Below are 22685 nucleotides of genomic sequence, written 5' to 3'. Positions count from 1 at the left end.
TTTTTTTGCTAGGAACAAGTACAGCCATCTGTATTCCAATTAGGAAAGCTGGGATGGCATATGGATAGGACTAATACTAATACAGATGAAAATACTTAGGAGACTATCTAAAAAGGATCAGATCTTTTCCCATGAAACAGACTGACATAAGTAAAGGTACTTCCTAATCTAGGAGCCACCTTTGCAAACATTGATTACTCATTTGCGCAGCAAAAGTGAGTGGCACTCACATGCTGTAGAACTGGAAACAGCATTCCCCACACCCAGAGGTCTCTACTCTAGACTGGTTTTGGAAAAAAAAAAATCTAACATCCCAACATTGCGAACATTCAGATATGGGAAATGAATTAGAAAGTTAAGAGATTTCAAAAAAGAAAGCTCTGCCCAAACTCAAACATTGCAATGTGAGTCAGTAAATACAGACCTAAACACAAAACTGAATTAGGAGGCTTTGAAGTTTACAAAGATAAATAGGAAGAAATCATGACTAATTCAGACAATTAGCAAGACTAAACTAGGAAGCAGAATTACCTTTAATGAGGTTATGTCTCTGTTGTAAAAATGTTAATTTTATTAGAAAAAAAGGGTTTTCTTTAAACTTCACACCTGATATTTTCAAGGTGATACAGTGGAGGGATTGGAGGAAAGCAACAATAAAATGGTTGCTGTTCCCAAAACCTGAATGTTTAGTAGCAGCCTCAGCTTTTTACGTAATAAAAAGAGCCTGTGACTATCATCCTGAATTACCTTTGGCTGATATTTTTCAAATATGTTAACTGATTAGAAAAAAAAACCTTTTCAAACAAGCTAATTTTTTTCACAAAAGCAACATGGATTTAAACATAGTTGGCTGAAAATAATGCATTTCTGAATGTGCTTTCCTATGTTTCATTAGGACCAGTTGAACAACTTGGAGAAAACAGGCTTTGGGTAGGTCATACACAATCGAAATATATTTATAAACTAGTGGTAACTGAAAAATCTCAAGTCTTGCTATGCATGCAGCAGTACTCACTCTGTACACCAGTACGGTGACTGAATAATTTTTGTTCTCATTTTTATGCTCCAACATTAAAAAAACCCACTTTACCACAGTGAACACTTCCACTATCTTCGTTAATATGATTTTACTCCTGAAACGTCTTACATCATCCTATCGTTTAAAGGTATCCTATCAGAAAAAGGTCAGTTTCTAAAGCACATGTTACCAGTGGCTCTTAGGGCTCAGTAAACTTAATAAAGGTTACATTCTCGTGAATGATATTAATATATACTTTAAAAAGTCAGATTTTTATAGGTTAAAGAACATAGCAAACTATGGCAGTGTTGATGCTCAAAAGCTACATGCATCAACAACAAATGAACTTTGCATTTAATAGCCTTATCCTCTAAAAACATCTTTTACAAACCCACATCTAGAAAAACAAGCTTTGTACAGGCTCACTAAATATATATCTGGTGACATTATTGCTCAGAGAGGTAACTGATCAGAAGATACATGCTGTTTCTGAAAGCCCATCAGTAGCTCCAAGCCTCCAGAACACAAAGTAAAAAAGAGGTTTAAAGTCTCCACCAGAATGCCAAAACAGGTATTACCATTGAATCAGAGACTCAGACCGTAGCAGATAGGTGTGAAAGAAGAGAATTTCTTAATAGTATCATTTTGTATTCCTGAGTATTATTTTGTATTTGCTGAGCATTACCCTCTGTGTAAAGACGTATGCAAGTGAGCCAGGCACAGGTCGCCTTGGTAGCACAAAGGTAACTTCAGTTTTACATAAAAAATACTGTCCCACAGACCTAGAAGTTGTGCAGGATACAGTGTTTTCGCTACGTAAAGAACCTCATGCTGTGAGAGAGATTTGCTGCTCTAAAGTGAAAGTAAGGCTCTTTACATCAGTGTTGGGGGTTTGTCTTTTTGTTGGTTTTTTTTTTGTTTGTTTGTTTCTCATTGTTTTCATTATCTAAAACAGTAACAAAAGGATTTTGTACCTGCCACATGAATCCTAATTTGACGCAATCTATATATACATACAGTGGTTATGTGCTGAAGAGGCTTTCAAACAGCTATAGCAGAATTTTTGTAATCTTGTTTTTCAACTCTGCAGATCTTCTTCTAGAGGAATTCTCTAATTTCATACATATTTAATTTAATCTCTTTAAAGAATAAACTTCAAAAGCCCACTTAAAAAGTCAATAGTTTGTTTCTAAATAAACAGTTGTGGATTTTAGCATTAAGGCATTAAGACTGAAAATCCTGAACATGCAAGGTGAATGGTAAACAAGATGTACGAGTCTGAGTTCATTACCTGCTGACTCGCTTCTCTCCAGTAGACTGGTTTGGTTGGGAGCATTGTTTTTTTTCCATATACTCAGATTGTTACAGCATGCCAAGAAATTTATAAATGAACTCTTGAGAAAAATTCCAAGAAAATATATTTATTTCATTTTAGCAAAGAAAATATAATAAATAATGATTTCTTATACCCGTTTTTACAAGATTTTTTTATGTTCAAACATCACAATTCTGTTACAAATTTCAACTAGTATTTAAAATTTTAGAGGACCACATTCACTGAAAAAGCCAATAACTTTTAATGTTAAAAAATATACACAGTTAAAGTGCAAATTTTTATTTCTTCTGGCTAGTGCTAAGCATTCAAGTCCTTTACAACACTGCAAAGTATGTACTGGATCAGCAATATCACAAGCATGCAATTAGCATGCACAACTATTAAATCAAGTGAATACAGATCGTAATTTTTCATGGTTCCCAAACTCAAGTCTTCAGCTGAAGCAAAATAGATCTAAGCTTGAATCTCCTCAAAACAAGACAATTGCCAGGCAAGTACAATTCCCGATTTTGACATGTTTACACAGGTCTTTGGAACACAACCAATACTTTCTCCGCAGAATCAGATGCAATGCCATTATGATTTTTATTTTCGCAAACAGGAATTAGGACAGCAACCCCTGAGATTCTGTAAGAATTGTTTTCGACAGCCATCAAGTTTTGTTAATTTTCTGTGTTCCATCTACTCAAACCAGTTTTCTTTCAGTAAAAAATGAACAGCGTCATCAAATCCATTTTGGTACAACGATTCCATTTTCTCCTGGTTTGGTGGGAAGAAAGCTTGATTAAGTCTTACTAGGTTGGCCAGAGACAGCTGCAACAGAGTGAGAAGCTATAAATTAGTTTATTAAAGCAACTTATCTAGACTTGACTGTGTTGCTATCTGTTCTGTCATGTTTCATGCAGCATATGTAGAAACAAAAGTCCAGAATGCTTATGTCTACACTAGTGAACTAACCATGTCCAGGTATACTGCTGAGAGCCAAGACAAACTGGCACTTAGGGTCTGAATAAACACTAATAAACCCACAGCATCCAAGACAGACTGCATGCCTGTAAAACTGCCCAAGGTTTCTGAAACATTTTGACTTTGGAATCATTCCTGAAGTGTCTGGCAGAGCAGTCCTGGCACATGCTAAACTTGTGCAAGGAAATATTTTGACAGTTTACTAGTGCAAACAACCACATTCCTGGGAACATTCCCAAGCAATGTTTAACATATGAGTATAAACGTAGCTTCTATCAGCAACAAATTAAGAACTAATCAGCACGTCAAGTGGTCATTTTGATGGTGTAGAAAGATTTTAGAACTTTGTTCTTAAGTACAGACGTAATTAAACTGTTTACGACGAAATTAAAACTAATGTTCATTTAATGTATTAATACTTTAGCTAAAGACTTTATTATACACAATTTTGCAAAACAGTACCTAAATAATCTTCACTATTTGAAGTAAGCAATTATTCAAATTCTGGCACTAATAGATGGAGGAGGTTTGAGAAGACACAAAAAAATGTTCACATTCCAGTACTGATAAATTAAAATATACAACTCTTCATTTTATGCAAATTACATTGCTAAAAAAAACCAACCAAACAACAACAAAAAAAACCCCAACCTCTTAGTACACATTTTTACAGCTCTAAAAGCTAAAGGTGCTTTGAATGGAACAGTTTAAAATGTTGCCCAAGTTTCTGCACAAGTCTGCACCTGCATGACCTTAGTACCAATGTAAATCTGCAATGAATTTTTTGTCTCTAAAATAACCTATCTCCAACTCATTTTTCCTCCTCTAGATGGACTAGAGTTTAGATACAAATCATGACTAAGAAATATACAGTAACAGACTGCATATTATTTCAATATACATGAAATCAATAATCATACCTTATGACCATTTACCAAGTATTGCTATGCTTAAAGTCTGTGAAACATTATAAAGATTTAGAAATTGGTCCATTTTAGTGTTGCATTACATAACAGTAATCTTACACAAATTAAGAAAACATGGTAAGAACTGTCTAAAAGAAACTAAAAAAAAAGTACCATTTTCTGTTAATCTTTATTTTTCTTTCAATGGGATTTTTTTGACAGCTAGGTCTACTGCTATTCAATATTTTTTTTCATCATGTCAAAGGAAGCAAGACTGAGGTTAAAAGTTTATGAGAAGCAGCTTGCAAAGACAGAAATGTCAACGATGAAAAGGAGGGCATAAAAATCAGTCTTAGCTTACATTTCAGTATGCAGAAATGTTTCTGTAACATCTAACAAAATGACTTCTGAAAAAGCAGTGGTCACAAATGTTCACAAGGTTTCTTGAGCAATGAAGTGACAACTCATTGCATACCATTTCAAATGTACATCTTAAATTTGTATTTTAAATTCAGTTAGAGCAGCTGATTTCAATAGGCATGAAGGGCTGTTCTGGCATTTCCCTTTCCAAGGTGTTCTACAGAAGTCCTATAAACACTCTGCTTAACCAAAACCAGCTGACACTCAAAGCAAGCCTAGATTATTTACATTTAAAAGCTTGTGATAATTTGCTCAATTTCGTACTAGACCAATGTTTTTTAACTTTTCTTCTTTATTCTACATTTTCCTTCCCTTGTATTTAAGAAAAAATTTCTCCTCCATTTGCAAACCAGAAAATGCCAAAATATTACTTGATATATAGGCACAAACCAGACACATAAAAATAAGCATAGCCTTAACTGCACAACCACCTTTTCTTCTTATGAATTTATTTAACAAACAAGCAACTCACCATTATATCTTGTTTTGCATATTTAATATAAAGATCCACATGTCCTTTATCTTGTGGACATATATCTAAACGACCACTGAAAGGAGAAATTGTCACAGTTCTTCCAAAAGGCAAGATAGGAAGGCCATTGGTAATGCCACCATCAACCCACTTCTATTGGGAAACAGAAATATTTTAAAAGTAACCTTAGTACAGTATGATCATGACTGAATACTTCATCCTTCCTGTCCCTCCTCCATCCCACCCTCAAGAAAACTTACAAAATTCTTTCTCGGAATACCGTTAATAACCTGTGTATAAGACATAAAAATCAAAGACCTGACAAAGTACACACAGAGTGTTTCATTAATGAGCATCTGACATAATATGTAAATACATGAGGTATTTATCAAGCTACTGAGAAGTCTTGTTAACCTAGTAACAAAATGCCCCAGGCAGAATTTTTTGCAACACATACATGATAACATCAGATAGTAATATTACACATGAAACATACCATGAAACATATACTCCTCTAAAACATTACTCTGATGCAAACTAGGAGCTGGACAACCTGTATGTTCAAGTAAAGTGATTGCAGAAACTAAACCAAAAATGACCCCTCTCTTCTCCCAGAGCCTCTTGTATTCTTACATACACAATACAAGACAGCAATAGCTGGAAAGCTGAAGGTAAAGGTGAAAAAGAGCTGAACAACTATGGCACATAAGACGGAGCAGATAACAAGTCTGCTAAAGAAGTTGAGTATAGGAAAGAATGAGGAAGGAAAAACAAAAGCAACCAACTGAATTCTTGCAGAGCCCCACATATGAAAGACTTGGGGATACTGGTTGACAAGAAGCTTAACATGAGCATTGTGCTTGCAGCCCAGAAAGCCAACCACAGCATGGGCTGAATCAAAAGGAGCATGACCAGCAGGTTTAAGGAGGCTATTCTCACCCTCTACTCTGTTTCCATGAGAGCCCACCTGCAGTACTGCGTTCAGCTCTGGGGTCCGCAACATAGGAAGGACTTGGACCTGTTGGAGCAAGTCCAGAGGAGGGCCACAAAGATGATGTGCTGGAGCACCACTCCTGTGCAGAGAGGCTGCGAGAGCTGGGGTTCTTCAGCCTAGAGAAGGCTCAGGGGAGACCTTACAGCAGCTTTGCAGTAGCTTTAGCTACAATTAACCTGGAGAAGGACTTTTTATATGGACAAATAGCTACAGGACAAGGGGTAATGGCTTTAAACTGAAGGAGGGTAAATTTAAGTTAGATATTAGGAAGAAATTCCTCACAATGAAGGTGGTGAGGCACTGGAACAGGCTGCCCAGAGAAACTGTGGATGCCCCATCCCTGGCAGTGCTCAAAGCCAGGCTTCATGGGGCTTTGAGCAATGTGGTATAGTGGGAGGTGTCCCTGCCCATGGCAGGAAGGTTGGAACTAGATGACCTTTAAGGTCCTTTCTAATCCAAAGCATTCTAGGATTCTGTGATTCTGTGATATTTTGTGTCTAAAGGCAGTCTAGGGGCACAAGCCTGGTCTTTACAGGGACCACAGCCAAATTCCATTTCAGTGCGAGCCAAATGCTTCCCAAAAAGTATTCTTCCTAAAAAAGAACACTGTTGTGAGTAGTTTACCCTCTGGTTCATTCTCTATAGGTTGTAGGGACAAGCTATCAAAAAATTTGGCTATTATTTGATACTATTCCAGCAGAAATGCACCATGCTCCCTTATTTACCATGCATCATATACCTAGAATATCATACTGAATTACATTTTTAAAATGCTCCCAGATGGGCTGGTAATATGCATGCAGGTGACATATGTAGCACAGAGAAGATGCACATTAACTGCTCCGAAGCACATATAAGGCCATTAGACTTCAGTAGCTAGCAGAGAGTAAGCTTGATTCCATGCTGCCCCAGAACACATCATCTAAGGAATTTAATACTTGAAACTAGCGTAAATGCAGACAGACTGAACACTGGCCTTTTACAGTACAGCTTCCATAAAACTTGGAATATGCTAATATGACAGGTGGCCTCACAGAGTCAAATGAATATCCAGTCCATCTTACTGATTTCAGTGCTGACAATGCCTAGATCATGAAGCTACATGTCATGTATCTGGCTCTATACTGAATGCTTTAGGGCCTCCAGTACCTATTCACATAAACTCATTACTATCGCAAGAGAGATTCTAAGTTCTCACCCTGCTCTAAGTGCTGTGGACTAAAAGAATGGAAGCCATATCCATTTAAGAGAAAAAAAATAAAATAAAATCCCCAAACCACCAATGCACTGTTTTACAGAGTAAGAGAAAAGTCAGTACAGACATGCAGAACTAATAACTTCAACAAGTAACAATAAATGAAAACAACCTCATTCCTAAAAACTACCTTTTTTTAATCTCGCTTACAGAGAGTAGTAAGAAGCTTTGGGAATGACAAACAAGCTTTCAAGTAACAGAATAACCAGTGTCTGCAAAAAACATTCACTGATTTCACTTTTGAATGCAAAGAATTAAGTCATGCAGGAATGAGAACTGTGCACTAGGAAGAAGCTGCAGGTGTTTCAGTAAATATTGCAATACCTCTGCAAATCATAATAGCAGAGTTCATCTAATCAAATGAGCTTTAGATGAGCTTTGGACAAAACTCCAAAGCACCTTTTCAATTTCTTAATTGAAAGAACAACACAAGAAATTTAACAATGACATTTCTTCCCTTTAACTCATGGCAGAATGAACCCAAACATCCATGCATGCCCACTGCACTGCACAAGCAACATACAGACTCCAATCACCAAAATTTCCAAAATTTTCATGGGAAGCTGCAAGCAGTCTCTATGCAACTCAAGCTGTCAGGCAATACTGATTTAAATGCTTCCAACATTTTAGCTGATATGTATTGCTGTACACATAATTCTAAAACTGGCAAACTTTCTGACATAACAAACTACAACTCCCTCTTGCTATAAACAAATACATATTGTTTTGGAGATGTTTTTTCTTTGCAGAGTTGTTGTGAAGATTAGAGATGTTCTAAAGACATGTGGATATGTATGAGGAAGTAAAGGTAAAAGTATCATGTAGTATTTCTCAGAAAGAAAGAAAAGGCTATTTTCATACTTCTAGTTATTACAAACATACTAAATAGTCAAAATTATTCTTGAAGTATTAATGTATTTATGGAAGACAGACAAAAATGTTCTTGAAGATAAATCAAGTACAGGCAACTGTGAAAAGATTTTCTTATAGTACTGTACACCTCTGAAAACTTCATAACTGTGTGATATAGGAAAAAAGTTTATTCTTTAATGCTTGTCCAAAGGTAAGAGATTTGAAAGTGCCAGGTAAGCGTGTAATTCTGTACAGAGCATGAGAACAACACATATGTAAACAAGCACACATACTCCAGCAGTGTCCAATATGCCAAGACCTTCCTTACCATTCTTTCCATTAAACAGAAAAGCAGATTGTTGGTCCTTTAAATTTAGAAAAGCATTTTAGAGTTGGTAACACAGCTTGCCATGAGAAGCATCTTTACTAAGACATTAAGGAAAAAACTTCATGCACAGACATCATCTCAGTGTCAGCACCCACAATTTTTGAAACAACCCATGAACAAACTCATGCTACCTTTTTCATGGTGTTAATCTACAGTATCAACAGAAACAATAACTATTCTAATAAATATATTATTGCAGTTATCTTCCCTTAAGGTCATATAATTGCATCATAAATGGAAAATACTCTTTCACAAAAGGTTTGTAGTTAGTGAAAAATTACCTCTCCTTTATATTCCACTGGCTTAATTCCTGCATACACTGGTACAAAACTACTTGCCAGCAGCACCTACAGAAAATAAATGAGAAAGAATAGAGAAAAAAAAAGTGAAGAAAAGGCAGCAAAGTAATTCTGAACCAATACATATTTTCATACATGTATGCCCATATTAAATAATATAGCAGTAATCAGTCAATACATTAGTTTTACAATGCATAAATTTACATGCATTGAGATTTTGTTACAGAGTTTGCTCTTTTTTCTCTAAGTGTTAATTATAAAGAAGATCTTACTTACTGTACCTTTTCCCATCCACAAGAGTAGGGAAAGAAGGAATTCCTTCTTATTCTATTTCCTCCTTTATTCTGCTATATCTTATGATATCCTCCACTAAGATATAGTCAATTACTAGAAAGAACGTTTGCTTTACATGCATCTGAATTCCTCTTACCATTTCATATCAATGTATACAATCCTGATCCAGATTTTAAAAGTGACATTCAAAAGAAGAGATGAGCAGTAAACGATATGTTTTCCAGTGACAGTTGAAATACAGTTTATATATGGTATTTAACATTACATTATATCTATTCCCCACAAGGACCTGTAGAAAGTGTTGGCTTTTCTGTAAACTTTTATTTACTTTCTTTTGTGATGAATTACAGTATAAATGGTATCAATGACAAGATGCAAAAAGACTCAGGAAATTGTTACAAAATTTTGAGATTGTTTTATTCTCATCTACTGTAACCATTAGTTACCCTTTTGCTTTTTAAACACACTTTGCCTACAAGGTAGTACTTTAAAGACAAATGAAAGAAATACAAACACCAAAATAACTTTCTGTGGGATTTGTGAAACTGTAGGATTGAATTCTGCTTCCATCATTTACGTTATGGTTGTAGCACCACTGACAGTGTGACTATTTGAGTAAAATAATGATTTATTGTAAAGCTAATAACATTCTCCTAAGTCTTGAAGAAACTGAAGCATTTTTATTTAAAGCAGCAATATTCAACATCATTACCTTAATGAGGTCCTCCCTGGAGGCAAAATTTGAAACCAAATGATTTTCCCCGTTTCTGGTGTTAGTGACTGACACATAAAGCCGGTTCTCAGCTATCTCATGAACATTAGGAGGAAGAATAGATTCTATGCCTTCCCTAGAGTAATGAAAATGCTTAGCATTATTCATCATCATTATTTTAAAACCTTGCAAATATGTTAGGGGTGAAAAAGTGCTGAGAGCCCCACAGTATAGAAAAAATATGCACACTCTCCATTTTTACTTAGAGCTTCACACATAAATGATCTTACAGATGCATTAAGATAGGTACCTAAGTGTCTTCATAAAATCATAACCAGGCGTTAAAGCACCGAAGTCCAATTTTCTAACTTCCTCTGCAAATCCATAGGCAAACTGCTTACTTTGCTGGAAATTAAAAACATTCACTATTAAGAATGTTTTACTTATGGGAAGTATGTTCAACTGTGGTATCTAAAACATGCTAGCAGCTAAAACTTTAATCAAGAGAGCACTATAAGATCAGGATGAAATACTTTCTTTTATGTGCTTGGTTTGTAATATTATATGCGTAACAAAATGTTGACCTTTTATAAGAACTATTTTGTAAGAAATTTAGATCCCAAATAAAAATAATTATAACACTAATAATACTAATAACAATCCCTCACAAGATTACAACTTTAACAATCAAGGAAAGTTAAAGGTTATTTTTCTATGCATTACTACTGCTAAACAGTTAGTTCTCTGAACCATGCCATTACAAGAATGGTCATTTATATTTCAAGTGTGAAGCCACCTTTTATTTTAAAGACTACTTCAATAGTAAAACCATACACAAGATGCCCATAAGAATGAAAAATATTACAATTATTACAATTTCTTCTCACTAATGCAAAAATCATGCTACATAAATATATACACATACATAAATACTTGCTACATAAATAAATGCATATATTTATTGAATACAATACTATGAAAACACTTAATGAATGGAATACTGTGATGGGTGATGACATACAAAGAAAAAGCATTGCAGAAAACCAGATAATAGATTCCACTGCACAGAAAACTTCTTTTATACAAGCTGAAATACCTAGCATTAGTGACTGCAGAAAAACAGCTTAACGTGTGAGCCATAAGAACTCCAAAGGGAGAGTAAAGGAATTGGTAGCATTTATCTTTTAGCAATAAGATTCTGAAACAATACATTATGATTTGTATTTCTTTTCTTTTTATCCTTTCATGCAAACTTATCTAATCATTTGGGGGAAGAAAAACCTAAATCCAATCTCATGCAGTTTTCTGAAATTGGTACTCGATAAATATATTGTGCCCATATTTACATATATAACCACGTTTACAGAGGAAAAGATGTCTATAGATAGATTTGGGTTCCTGGCACATTAGCTTCCTGCACGAAGGACAAATATGCTAGTAACAAAATAAATGACTGACATGACCAGGGAGGGGGGGAAGTGTGTCCTACTGAGAAGTGTACAGGATTTAATGGAAGGAAAACCAGGAAAGAGTTGGGGTGAAGATTAATAAGAGATCATGAGCAAGCTGACTGAAGCAGTTTAACTCTGTCACATCACTTGTATGACAGAGCACTCACTTAAGACAGGAAAGCAGTCCTTGCACCCACTTTCTCTATATGGACTTTGCATAAATGTGTCAAAAAAGTTCATTAAGAGGTCCACACCTCTTAAAATAACAATCACTCTAAAGATTTGCGCACATTCATTTCACATAAGTTAGATTTGCACCTTTACCCTCTGAGGTACTTGCCATTGCCAGTTCCAAGCCAATTCAAATATATAAACTAATATATAAACCCAGTTATATGCACAAAGTATTACATTTAATCTACATTAGGCAGTTAGGCTTTTGTAGTCAGTCAGCTGCACATTCAGACACCTCATTCTCCAAATACAGAAGAAACAAAACCCTACAGAGAAGCACCTCAGAACTACTATAGTTAAACCTAAGATGCTTTAATAAAGTGATGGAGCAACAGGGAGCTGGATGAATGCAAACCTAGGTGAATGACAGAAAAGTACTTTCCATATTGCAAGTACTAAAAATAAATCATACCTAGACTCTCAATTCTTGCTGCCAAAAGGGGAAACTTCTTACAGCTATGACCTTTTTACAATTTTAGTGCTGGAAGATTCAAACAATACATCTAAATTTAAAATAGTGACTGAGAACATGCTTAGAAGTTGTAACTACTTGTATTAAGCAAACCTGACATTAAACATGATCAAGGTACTTTTGAAATAAATACATACTTATCTATAACTTTAGAAGGCTCCCTAGAATTCTCAAGTACCATGCCTTTCCAACAGTGACAAAAATCCAAGATATGACAGAAAAACATTTGCAAACTGTCATATTATAACAGCAACAGTCAAAACAAGAAATCCTCAATGGTAAAATTCTCTCCAAGATAAGGAAAGGTTGTTTTAGAGCTTTGAGACTATGAGGAGATGGAAAAAGTCCTAACTATAGCTTGTCTAACATAGCCATCTCTGGAGAGAGAAGAAAAAAAAAAAAAGGAAAAAGAATTAACTGCTGGAAGATGTAGATATAAAATATTTTAACTCAAGAATGTAATAATATAATTACCCTGATATGAAAAGTTAATTCTATTCAGTACACAACACTTGCCTTTACTTAAATTCCATTAGAATTAGGAAGAAATGCAATACAGACTTAGTTTCCACAAAACAACGCAAAAAAAACAAAAACAAAAACAAAAACAACCAAACAACTGTTCTAACATTTTTACTTAGAAAGATCTTCATACGTTAGACCAGGCTAGGAACAAATGCTCATTGCTCACTAAACCCTACAATATGCAGAAAAATTTCCTTGAACTGTTGAAAGGATAGCTGCTGTACTCACCACAAAGGAAATTAAAGGCATAGGTATGCATCATGCCAGACAAACTTAAAATTGAACTACCAGTCAGAGGCTACTAACACCTGAACAGAATTCAATAAGGTTCTCTTCACAGCGGAGTGGAACTTGCCCAATACCAAATCATATAAAGAATGTACCTGGAGTGGTGGTGGAAAGAAGCCAGATAATAACTTACTGCTAAAAGCAATAGAAGTATAACTAACTCTGCAAGCTATGTTCATATCCCAACAGAAACAAGCAACAAACAGAAAGATCAGTGGCAAAGTGTGGTATCAGCAGGGACTATTATTTTAATCAAATGCAGTGAAAGCTGTACTAAGCGAGGCCTGGAGAAAGTTACATGATGCTCACTGGACTGAAACCTAAGTGTACTTAGACAAATATCTAACAGCTTTCCCCTCCCCCCCAATAATGCTGTTTATTATAATTCAAAATATTAAAGAAATAGCATTTTGGCAAGGCCTAGTCCTCTGTAGAAGTCACTACAGGCACTTCAAGAGGACAACCTATGAGGAAACCCAACCAAACAAAAATGAAAGCTAATGCTCTCCCACAGAACCTGTAATAGAGGTGTCACCAAATATAACTTTGCTGTCTCTACATGATGCCTTATTCATGGTGAGAAAAGAGTGGCATCTCTGGAGAAAAAAAAAATCCACAAACATGCATGTATGCAGCACAGAACGAAATGGTACAATGATATAATGGGGCTACTGCTGTTACACTGTGAATGGTACTTAGTGAAAAGGAGGTGCACAAGCCAATTCTTGCACTGGCTAATGAAGCACAGTCAGGAAGGAAAAAATTGAGCCGGTATGTGGTGTTCTTTGGCTTTATGAAGATACACTCCATCTACCATTTTCATCTCCCTTCACAAAAAAAGGAAAGAATAGTGCTATTCATTTGCATAACAAAGCCTACCTCTAGCCAAGACCACAATGATTAACTTTGTAATGGACAGGGATTAAGTACACACAGATTCTGATATATTAAAGTATATCTGGCTGCATACAACTGAACATTCACACACATTAAATTTATATTTACATAGCCTAAAATACAAGTTTCCTGTGACAGGGTTTTTTTTCCATAAAGAAATACTTGCTTCATAAACATTTTTGCCCACTAGTCAACAGACTTTGTTTATAAAAACACATACACAAGTCCCGATCCTTTACAGGAATTAAAACAAGAACCAAAATATTTAAAAAGAAATTAATGGTATATGATATATTAAAAATATCCTTGAAAATTATCATGTCCTATACCTACGAGTTTATTAATTTACCTCTATATTTTCTGGTACTGCTAATAAGACAGTTGCAGCCAATGATCCCGCAGAAGCTCCCGCAAAAGCTTTCACCTCTTTCAGTAACTTCTTACCATGCTTGTAAAAAGCTGCTGCTGCCCCCAAGTGGTAAATACCCAGAAAACCACAAGCTGCAAATGACAGGTTGATGTGTTTCATTTTTGCTGTGGAAATAAAGTTTCACAGTCAGAAAAAGGATCAGTTAATTTTATCTTATAATATACGTCTATTCTTTTCGTACAGAACATATAATATACTACATCTAAATAACAAAGAGCAATTTATTTAAGAAAAGTAAAAACTTTTGATTACTAAGTACATCAAACACGTAGCAGTTAGCATTTCCAAAACTGGAAACAACCCTAAACTACTCATTGCGACAAATCCCTTCTTCAATCAAGAAATAAATATACACATATACATATATACATATATATGTATATATATACACAAAATCTCACCTAATTTGTCAAAGAAATACAAAGCAAAGGTAGCTACTCAGAAGTGGTAAAAGAATGCTACTGGAGAGTGAACACAGTCATCTACAGTCAAAGTCAAATTATAAAACTGAAGGCTACTGTGTCATCACAGTCCCCTTACACATAACACAGCTCTGAACCCAATATAATTCTGTAAGGAAGTAACTTGTTTCCTCCACCTTCGGAACTCATTTGCTTAGTAGTATTATTAGTAATCATTAATAGACAAATTCTTAGAATCATTTCTTATTTAAAAAGGAAAAAAAAAAGCCCACAACATATTGTTGCTACTATTAAAATAAGAAATAAAAATATTAAGTAAAATATAAAGTACAGAATGTGTTTTCCTGCATTTAGAAGGGGTCGAGAGCAATTTAAAATTAACAAAACACAAATAGAAGCGTAAATTCAGATTATTAGGGATGGTTTATTAAAAAGAGTAACATATGATGCTGCATATTTTTAGCTGTTGTTTCTGCAAATAATTACAATTATGAGAGCAAGATATTCCACAGCTTATATTGTACAGATATACAGTATATTGGGCAGATTATCTTAGTTTTAAATCAAAAATAGACACCTAGTCTATCTGGGTACGTATCAACATGAATGAGACAAAAAAAAAAATTGGTACACTGAGGAATATATCTGATTTTATTGGTTTGTAATAACACAGCTGATGAGATGTTTCTTTCAGAAATAATCTACAGACAATGTGGTATCTGTTCTCACGAAGAGAGGCAAACATACAGAAACAGAATTTGGTTTAAGTTGCCTATTCAGCAGAGAGATGAGAGGTGCAGGAAAGGTGAGGATAAGAAACAGGTTTCAAGAACACTAGAAGAGAAGACATACTAAACTGCTAAAACTGAACTATTTACCCATAATGTCTCCTTTAAGAACACAGGCAGAATTAGTCTCAAGGAGAAAAGACAACGTACAAAGAATCGTGCCTCACCTATACCACGCAAGGAGACCTTTCACTGTGCTTTCTGCAACTGCATTTGCCTATCCCACATTGGCCTTTTTTAGTTATCAAGGCTCTTGTAATAAGCGTGGGTAAAGCCCTTCCCAAATCTTCGTTCACGAAGTCAAGCCATCAATGAATCAATTATTAAAATCCAACAATGTCTCAGTGACAGGGAATACTGTAATGTTTGGTGCATTATCATTTTGCTAAAACACTATACTATCATAAGGTAGTTTATAGACAGTGCTTTACCCCCTTTACACTGAAAACTCTTGCATAGCCACTTCTAAGTAGTAATACCTGTATCGTATCTTACACATTTGTACTGATAGAAAGGACTTGAGGTTGGCTCTTGCTATAACAATGACAGAAAAGCATTTGCAATGAAGTAAATGCTAAATCATGTTGCTAATTTTATAAAGAAAGGATCTTACAATCTAAATAAAAATCACTGTATTGAAGGGAAGATCAAATTTACTCAAGATTTTACTGGAAAACAACAAACACAACTCTACTTTGAGGAATTTTTTTTTTTCAGTCAATTGCCAGGAAACTAAAACAGACTTTGAAGTATGATGTCATGATGCACTTCCTTTCAGGCTAGCTAAACTCTCAGGAGTTTAATGAACTGCTGCAGCTGTTTCCATGCCTTCTACAAATTAGGAGTAAAGATGCATTTGCATCATGGGCCACTCTGACAACAAGGTGAACTTGGTCAAAGCAACTGCGCTATTAGGTATGAAGAAACACAAGCATGGAAAAATTAATTCCCATTTTTTTTCAAAAAGATTTCAGTCTCAAGACACTACTACTATTAAACATTATATAAAATAAGGACCTTATTTGTGTAATTGATTGGTCAGAAAATAAGCAAAGTAAGAGTTCACAAATCGCAACAATTACATCTATAAGACTTATGAAATATAATTTTAAGATAATGGGTAGGATATAGTTATGTAAATAAAACCAAGCATATATATGCTTATGTGCATGCATATCTTCTGAACTTCCTACAAGGCTCATCTACAAAGCATTCCAAAAGGTTCTCTCTCTCTACTGTAAGATATTTAGATGTTCACACAAAAAAAAAAAAATCCACGAAAACCCAAGCCAAAAAAAACACACCAAAAGACGAAAACTAAAGCATACTTACACCGAGAAATTTAAGATTAAATAAAAAAACCCCACAACAGATCAAAACAAAAACTACTGAAAATATACTAAAGTCAGATGTCCGTGCCTGTTTTTACAAGGCTTCATGAGGAAATTTCATTTTCTGAGGAGTTTTATTCCTAATTACCAGTCACTGTGAGTAACTGCTGTTCTCTTGAGTGTCTGGATACATGGCATTCATATTTTAATGAGAGTTAATTCTTAATACTTAGATCCCATACTTCTTGCTCTTTATTCCCCTACCCAAGAAACAGAAAGAGATTATTCAGTGAGTATTCACATCAGTAGCTTGACTGACAGCAGGATTCAGTGAGATAAACATGCAAAAAGAAGAAATAACACTAGGATTTAAACTCAAGAAATATTGTTAAAGAACACTGTTAGTCTCGTACTCTATTTAGAGTAGACAAACTTCAAGTCCAAAAAGAAGTGAAAGCAACCCAAACAGCAGTTAAAAGTCCTCAACCTTTTTGTTTTCTTACCTTTTCCTGCCCCTCCCCCCCAGTAGAAGTACATGATCCACTGGATTTGTATGGCATGCAATACAGCACTGTTTTACAGGTCCCCCAAGAGGACTTCAAACCAAAAGTAACAACAGTTTAGTTGCATTATCAAGGCACTACATTTTTATTAACTGGAATCAGTTCCCAGTTCTATGTTATGTATGTCACATATACATGAAATTTAAAAATACTTCAGTACAAATGTTAATTGGCAGACTACATTCATGTTTAAATGACAGATCCAGTTGTTACATCTAGCTGCATGACTGAGAAACAGGTTTTGCATATGCATGTAATGACACTATGACTGGGTAAATAGCGAGAAGTAATAAAAAAAATAAAACAGTGAGTTATAGCATAATTCGGGAGGTCTGCTGCCCAAACCTTCTGCTCAAAACAGGGACAGCTATCAGATCAAACTGGCTCAGGGCTTGCACTATGCATCTGCCTGCAGGGAGGTCCTGTACATTGCATTGAAGGCCTGTTAAAAGAAATCTGTAACAAAGGACTAACCTACAAATATGATACAGATGAATAAGAATTGTGGTTCTATAAGGAACTATCTACATGACAGATGCAGCTAAGCAATGTCACTTCACCTTGCAAAGGAATATGAGTAGAAGATAAGAAAGCAGGCATTAGAGCAATAAATAGAAAAGCAATGTACACACTTTTATGAGAATACAAACTTTCCCTCTTCTTTTGATTCTTGCAAATACATCATGGCAACACGTGATTTGCAAGTTAGAATTGTGAATTTCAGAGACAGTATGATTCAGAAGTGTCTTTCGCTTTGATCACCTAGGTAGACCGCTTCTCTTCTGATCAAAACGAATAGTTGGGTTATAACAATTCCCAAGAGGACATGCAGAGAAATAGAATTAAGTCTACAGGATGACTATTCCCCTGCAGATTTCTTACAGACTACCAGAAATAGGAGCATAGTCACATCTGGACATAGGCCATTTTTTCAGCTGCCTGAGCAAACAGCAGAAATCTTGCTATCTTAGAAATGCTCTGAAACACCTGCTCCACAGGACTTCAGAACAAATACTCCTGGATGGTTCAGTGTAAGTTCTGACCATTAAAGATATTATCTATTAACTCGCAGTTATCATATTGCCATGTCTTAGGAAAAAAAAGTCAATGAAACTTAAAAGATGCATAAGTACATTTCAGCTGGATAGCACACACTGTAAAGTTATGTCATAAACATGACATACCAATAGCACAGAGCAACTGCTTTTGCTACTGCTTTTAGAAAACTTGTCATTTTAACCAAGTAGATAGATACACTTCTGCTGTATCCAAGAAAAAAAACAAAACAGAAGAATAAGAAAAGAGAAGTAAAAGAAGAATCCAGAAGGACACTGGTCCTGTTCAATCTCATTACTTTACAGATAATGAAGGAGCATTCAGGAATAAACATAAACCTTAGACTTCTATTTAAAAGATTCTCGCATCTGTGAAAACAACAAAAAAAATAAATACGCTGCTGATTAAAAATACACCAGGGAGGGAGTAACAGATGGGGGAGCAGGGGAACATTTTTTGGTTTACTCAGCAGTATCTTTCATTTGTAATGCGAAACTAAAAGAGAATGTATGTAAGGAGACAAGCCTGTACAGCAGAATTATGACACAGTACAATATAGATTTTTCAGAATAGGTACTCTCTTCCTAATTGTCATGCACAAGAAATAGCACAGCAGTTTCTCATACTGCTGTTTCCTGAGCAATATAATGATACAAACAGCACAGGATCTGAGTGTCTTAACCAATCATAACGACCTCCCTGTCATCCCATTTGTAAACAAAAGCTGAAAATGCCCAAAGCAACTGATTAAAACACCTTTTAAACAAAAATGAAATATGCATAGAATGTGAATGACCAAGCACCCTGAAGCACAGGAACTAAAATGTGTGATGCATAACAGCACATTTGAGGATTAGTTATTAGCGAGGAATGATAAAACAAGCAAAATTACAGAAAGAACTGTTTAGTTACACAGCACTGCTAAAATAAAGGTTAAAATTGTAACAGCTAACGTATCTGAATCAGAAATCACCACTCACACAAGAATGTCCAATTTTTTTTTTCACATTTATAACAGAAAAAAAATGTTAACTAGCATCACAAATCATTCATTGCCTTTACGAATACTCAAGAAATTGATTCAGTCACATGGAATAAGCATTGAAAGAGTTTGATGATGTTGAGGAAAAAATTTAATAACACAAAACAATCAGTACACTATCAAATCAGCCATTAAGACATTTACGAAAAATACACAAGTCTTTGCAAACTAGAAAAATTGTGTATAAGCCCCTTAAAAGGATATGTGAGTTAATCCTTGTTACTCTTTAGAGTAAAAAATAAACACATTGCATGATACAAAGATTTCAAATTAAGAGTTTAGGCCATCTTGATTATTAATACAAGTCTAGAGAGGGCAGGGAAGGCTGTCCCTTCTTAAGAAGATGGCAGCAAAAGGCTCAGTACCTTCTAATGAATGTTGGCTTCTATCACACACTCCCCTGGGACTTTTTCGAGCAGCTATTTCAGTTTCTTCTGCACTTGTAGCCATTCCCATATCTACTACTGATTGTTTACCATTCGTCTTTGAAACCTACATACAGTCAAATATTACTATTAAAAAGAGAAAACCAGCAAGATACAAGATAAACATTATTTACCCCCGAACAGATTAACAGTCAATTAAAATAGTTGTAAAACCATCTAGATGGTTCTCAATTGCTTAGCCCCCCCTAAGTAGTTGATACCACAGTGTTCCACTATTTATACAGGCAGAAATTTGTATTTTAAAGAGGAACTTAACTAGACCTCTAGAAAAACATTGCTATTTGAAACTCTCAATGTCAAATTAGCCTTCATTTGGTGTCCTTTCCCTTTCTTTTTTTGTTTATATCCACAGTTTTTTTTGTTTTGTGGGGTTTTATTTTTTCTTGTTTTGTTTTTTGGTTTTTGTGGGTTTTTTTTTTGTTTGTTTTTAATGATCACACTCTTATGCTTTTATCCTCCCTTATCAACCCAATAAAAATTGACCTTCCCCTCCCACTCCCCACTTTTTTGTTCAATATTGCATTAGTAAAGTTTCCAGAGCTCTCGCCCTATTCTTCACCAAATGGCTATCACTCTAACTAATAAGCCTGACAGATATAATGCAGTATTGCCTGAAGTACAATTTTTTAAAAATTAGTATTTCCCTTCAGCTTAGAACTGTCAGACAAAAAACATCCCTTCTGAAACACTGGTTCTCCTGCAACTTGCTGCTGACAACCCCTCTACCCTGATACACTAAAGGTATCTTCAATTCATATATAAGGCTGCAAGGTAAAAAGCTTAGCTCTGCAGATTTCTCAATGAAATTATCAGTGGACTGATGCTCATCACTTTTACCTACAGCCTCACAAAAATACTTACTTGGAATTGAACTTTGTTACAGGGTGCTCTTACAGTGCGACAGTTCAGAATTCCAATCCAGAACTGCTGAGGTTTTGGACACGTACAACTATATGATCTGCTTTTTTTCAGCTGAAGCAACAGTATTTGAGCACTACAAAGACTTTTAACAGTCCACATTTTCTTAAAAGTGACCTCTGGATCCAGATGATGTGGTAACTAAACTGATACTCTTAGAAGCTGTTTCACCATGAAGTTACAAAGGAAGCATCGATGACCTTGGATGCCATTGCCAAACACAGTAGAAACTTTCTTCTAAACATAATCTGTTTAAAAACATTAAGGAAAAAAACAAAACAAAATTTAGGAATAGCTGAAAGGTAATTGCACACCAAGGCCCTGATATTGTAACAAGACCCTCTTGACAAACACTTTATTTAAAACACAGATGTATCAACAGTTGATTCACTTGATAATAAAATAGTTCTAAGCAGAACTTTTGTTCAGTATCCATCTGGCACTGTGTTCTTTACCACTAACCATAAATTCAGTTGTTCATTTCAGAAACAGGAAGGACTAATATTGCTAGCGACACAACGAACAAGCAAATGGATTGTCCCTTATGATTAACAATGTGGATACTGTGCTCCCTCTACCTCAGCTGAAAAATGTGCAAGGAGTGTTCCACCAAATTCAAACCAATAGGTCACAAAGTGCAGGTGTCAAGATTCTAGTAAGAAAAACTCAAGCACACTGGCTGATACAAGACAAGCCTTAGAATCTTCCATTCTATAAGAACATCCTAGTAGCAACTCACAAATCAAATGCAAGTCTGCTTTAAACCCAGCAAGACCTTGACCATAAAGAGTAACATATGCAAATAAAGTTTTTCAGATGAAAAACAAGTTACTGCCCTTAGCATCAGTGCAAAGAAACCCAGTGCGCTTCTGCACAGGCAAGGTCTCAGAGGTGTACTTACCACCTTCAAACTGAATCCCGACTAAGTAAGTGAGTTTAAAGTTTTCTGTTTCGCCCTGTGCGCCATGAGAACAGGCCTAGAATGCAACTCGATCCCCCAAACACACACTTTTGTTCAGTAAACAACCGGTACAAGTAAGCAAAATACAGCTGAAACCCTGAGACATTTCTAAATGTAACACAGTCCGTCACATGACAGGAGAAGCGAACAGCACGAAGTCACCGCGCCTTTTAAACTTGAAAACTTAACAACCGAAGAGCGATTTTTAAGAGGGCAACATCCCTTCAAACTTCCAGCTCACCCCCAGCCTCTCCCCGCTTCCCTTCCCGGAGGCTCCAGCCCCAGACCCTCCCGTGGGTCTACAGTGAAACCTGCGAGCCGCACCCGCGGCACCGGGACCCAGACCGAGCCAGAGCGGCCACACGTCCCCCCATGACGACCACGGAGGCAGGCCCGCGGGGAGCCGCAGAACCCACCAATGCTTACAACCTAAGGGGGTTCGCGACGGGTCCCGGGCGGCTCCAAAAGGGCCCAATCCCAACCCTGAAGTGCCCAAGCTCTGCACCCAGGAGCGCGCCCTGTCCGCGGGTGCCTTTATCCTCGGGAGACGACGAGGGACTCCCCCCCTGCGCTGCCTTCCCCGGCTGCGGCGACAGCGCTGGCTCCGTGCGCTGCAGCGCGGAGAGCGAAAGGGCGCCCACGGAGCCTTAGGAAGCCAAGCGGGGGCGGGGGGGGGGAGGGGGAAAGTGCAGCCTTCCCCATGACGCTTCCTCTACGCGCGTGCGCAGCCCGGCACAACACAGTTAGTGCGTGAGGGGGACGGAAGAGATGGGCAGTTACGTCCCTCAAGGGGAGCTTGTGGCCTGTTCCAGTTGGGGTGGTCTCTTGCTGCCTTGCCCACAGGTGCTGGGTGAGGCAGCGTGCCTGCCTAGGCTGGCCACCTCCTTCTCCTGCTCCGGCGGCCTCTCGAGGGAGGGAGGCAGGGAGGCAGGCAGGGAGAGAGGCCCGCG

General features: G+C 36.4%; 1 protein-coding gene across 8 annotated transcripts; it reads right to left on the bottom strand.

Annotated features, from left to right (window-relative positions):
• Positions 1 to 2423: 2423 nt before the first annotated feature.
• PNPLA4 (patatin like phospholipase domain containing 4) lies at positions 2424 to 22167 on the bottom strand. 8 transcript variants are annotated; one of them, XM_061366492.1, is made up of 9 exons: positions 22060 to 22167; positions 20718 to 21022; positions 19776 to 19902; positions 14128 to 14312; positions 10222 to 10316; positions 9912 to 10047; positions 8888 to 8953; positions 5118 to 5270; positions 2424 to 3167 (listed from the first exon to the last, which is right to left on the bottom strand). In XM_061366492.1, the coding sequence occupies exons 2-9, from the start codon at positions 20874 to 20876 to the stop codon at positions 3036 to 3038; spliced, it is 1053 nt and encodes a 350-aa protein (XP_061222476.1). In that variant the 5' UTR covers positions 20877 to 21022; positions 22060 to 22167; the 3' UTR covers positions 2424 to 3035. The 8 variants fall into 8 exon arrangements, with proteins under 8 accessions (XP_061222476.1, XP_061222477.1, XP_061222475.1 ...); XM_061366493.1 differs by lacking the exon at positions 22060 to 22167 and having other exon boundaries at positions 2424 to 3113; positions 20718 to 21636; XM_061366491.1 differs by lacking the exon at positions 22060 to 22167 and having other exon boundaries at positions 20718 to 21600.
• Between the last annotated feature and the right edge of the window lie 518 nt (positions 22168 to 22685).

Source organism: Neopsephotus bourkii, unplaced genomic scaffold, assembly GCF_033783945.1.
Source record: "Neopsephotus bourkii isolate Nb327-2 ecotype Australia unplaced genomic scaffold, CSIRO-AGI_Nbou_v1 NB_1346, whole genome shotgun sequence".
Taxonomy (NCBI): domain Eukaryota; kingdom Metazoa; phylum Chordata; class Aves; order Psittaciformes; family Psittacidae; genus Neopsephotus; species Neopsephotus bourkii.
The sequence above is the reverse complement of the archived record's forward strand: the minus strand, read 5'-3'. Positions and strand labels throughout refer to the sequence as shown.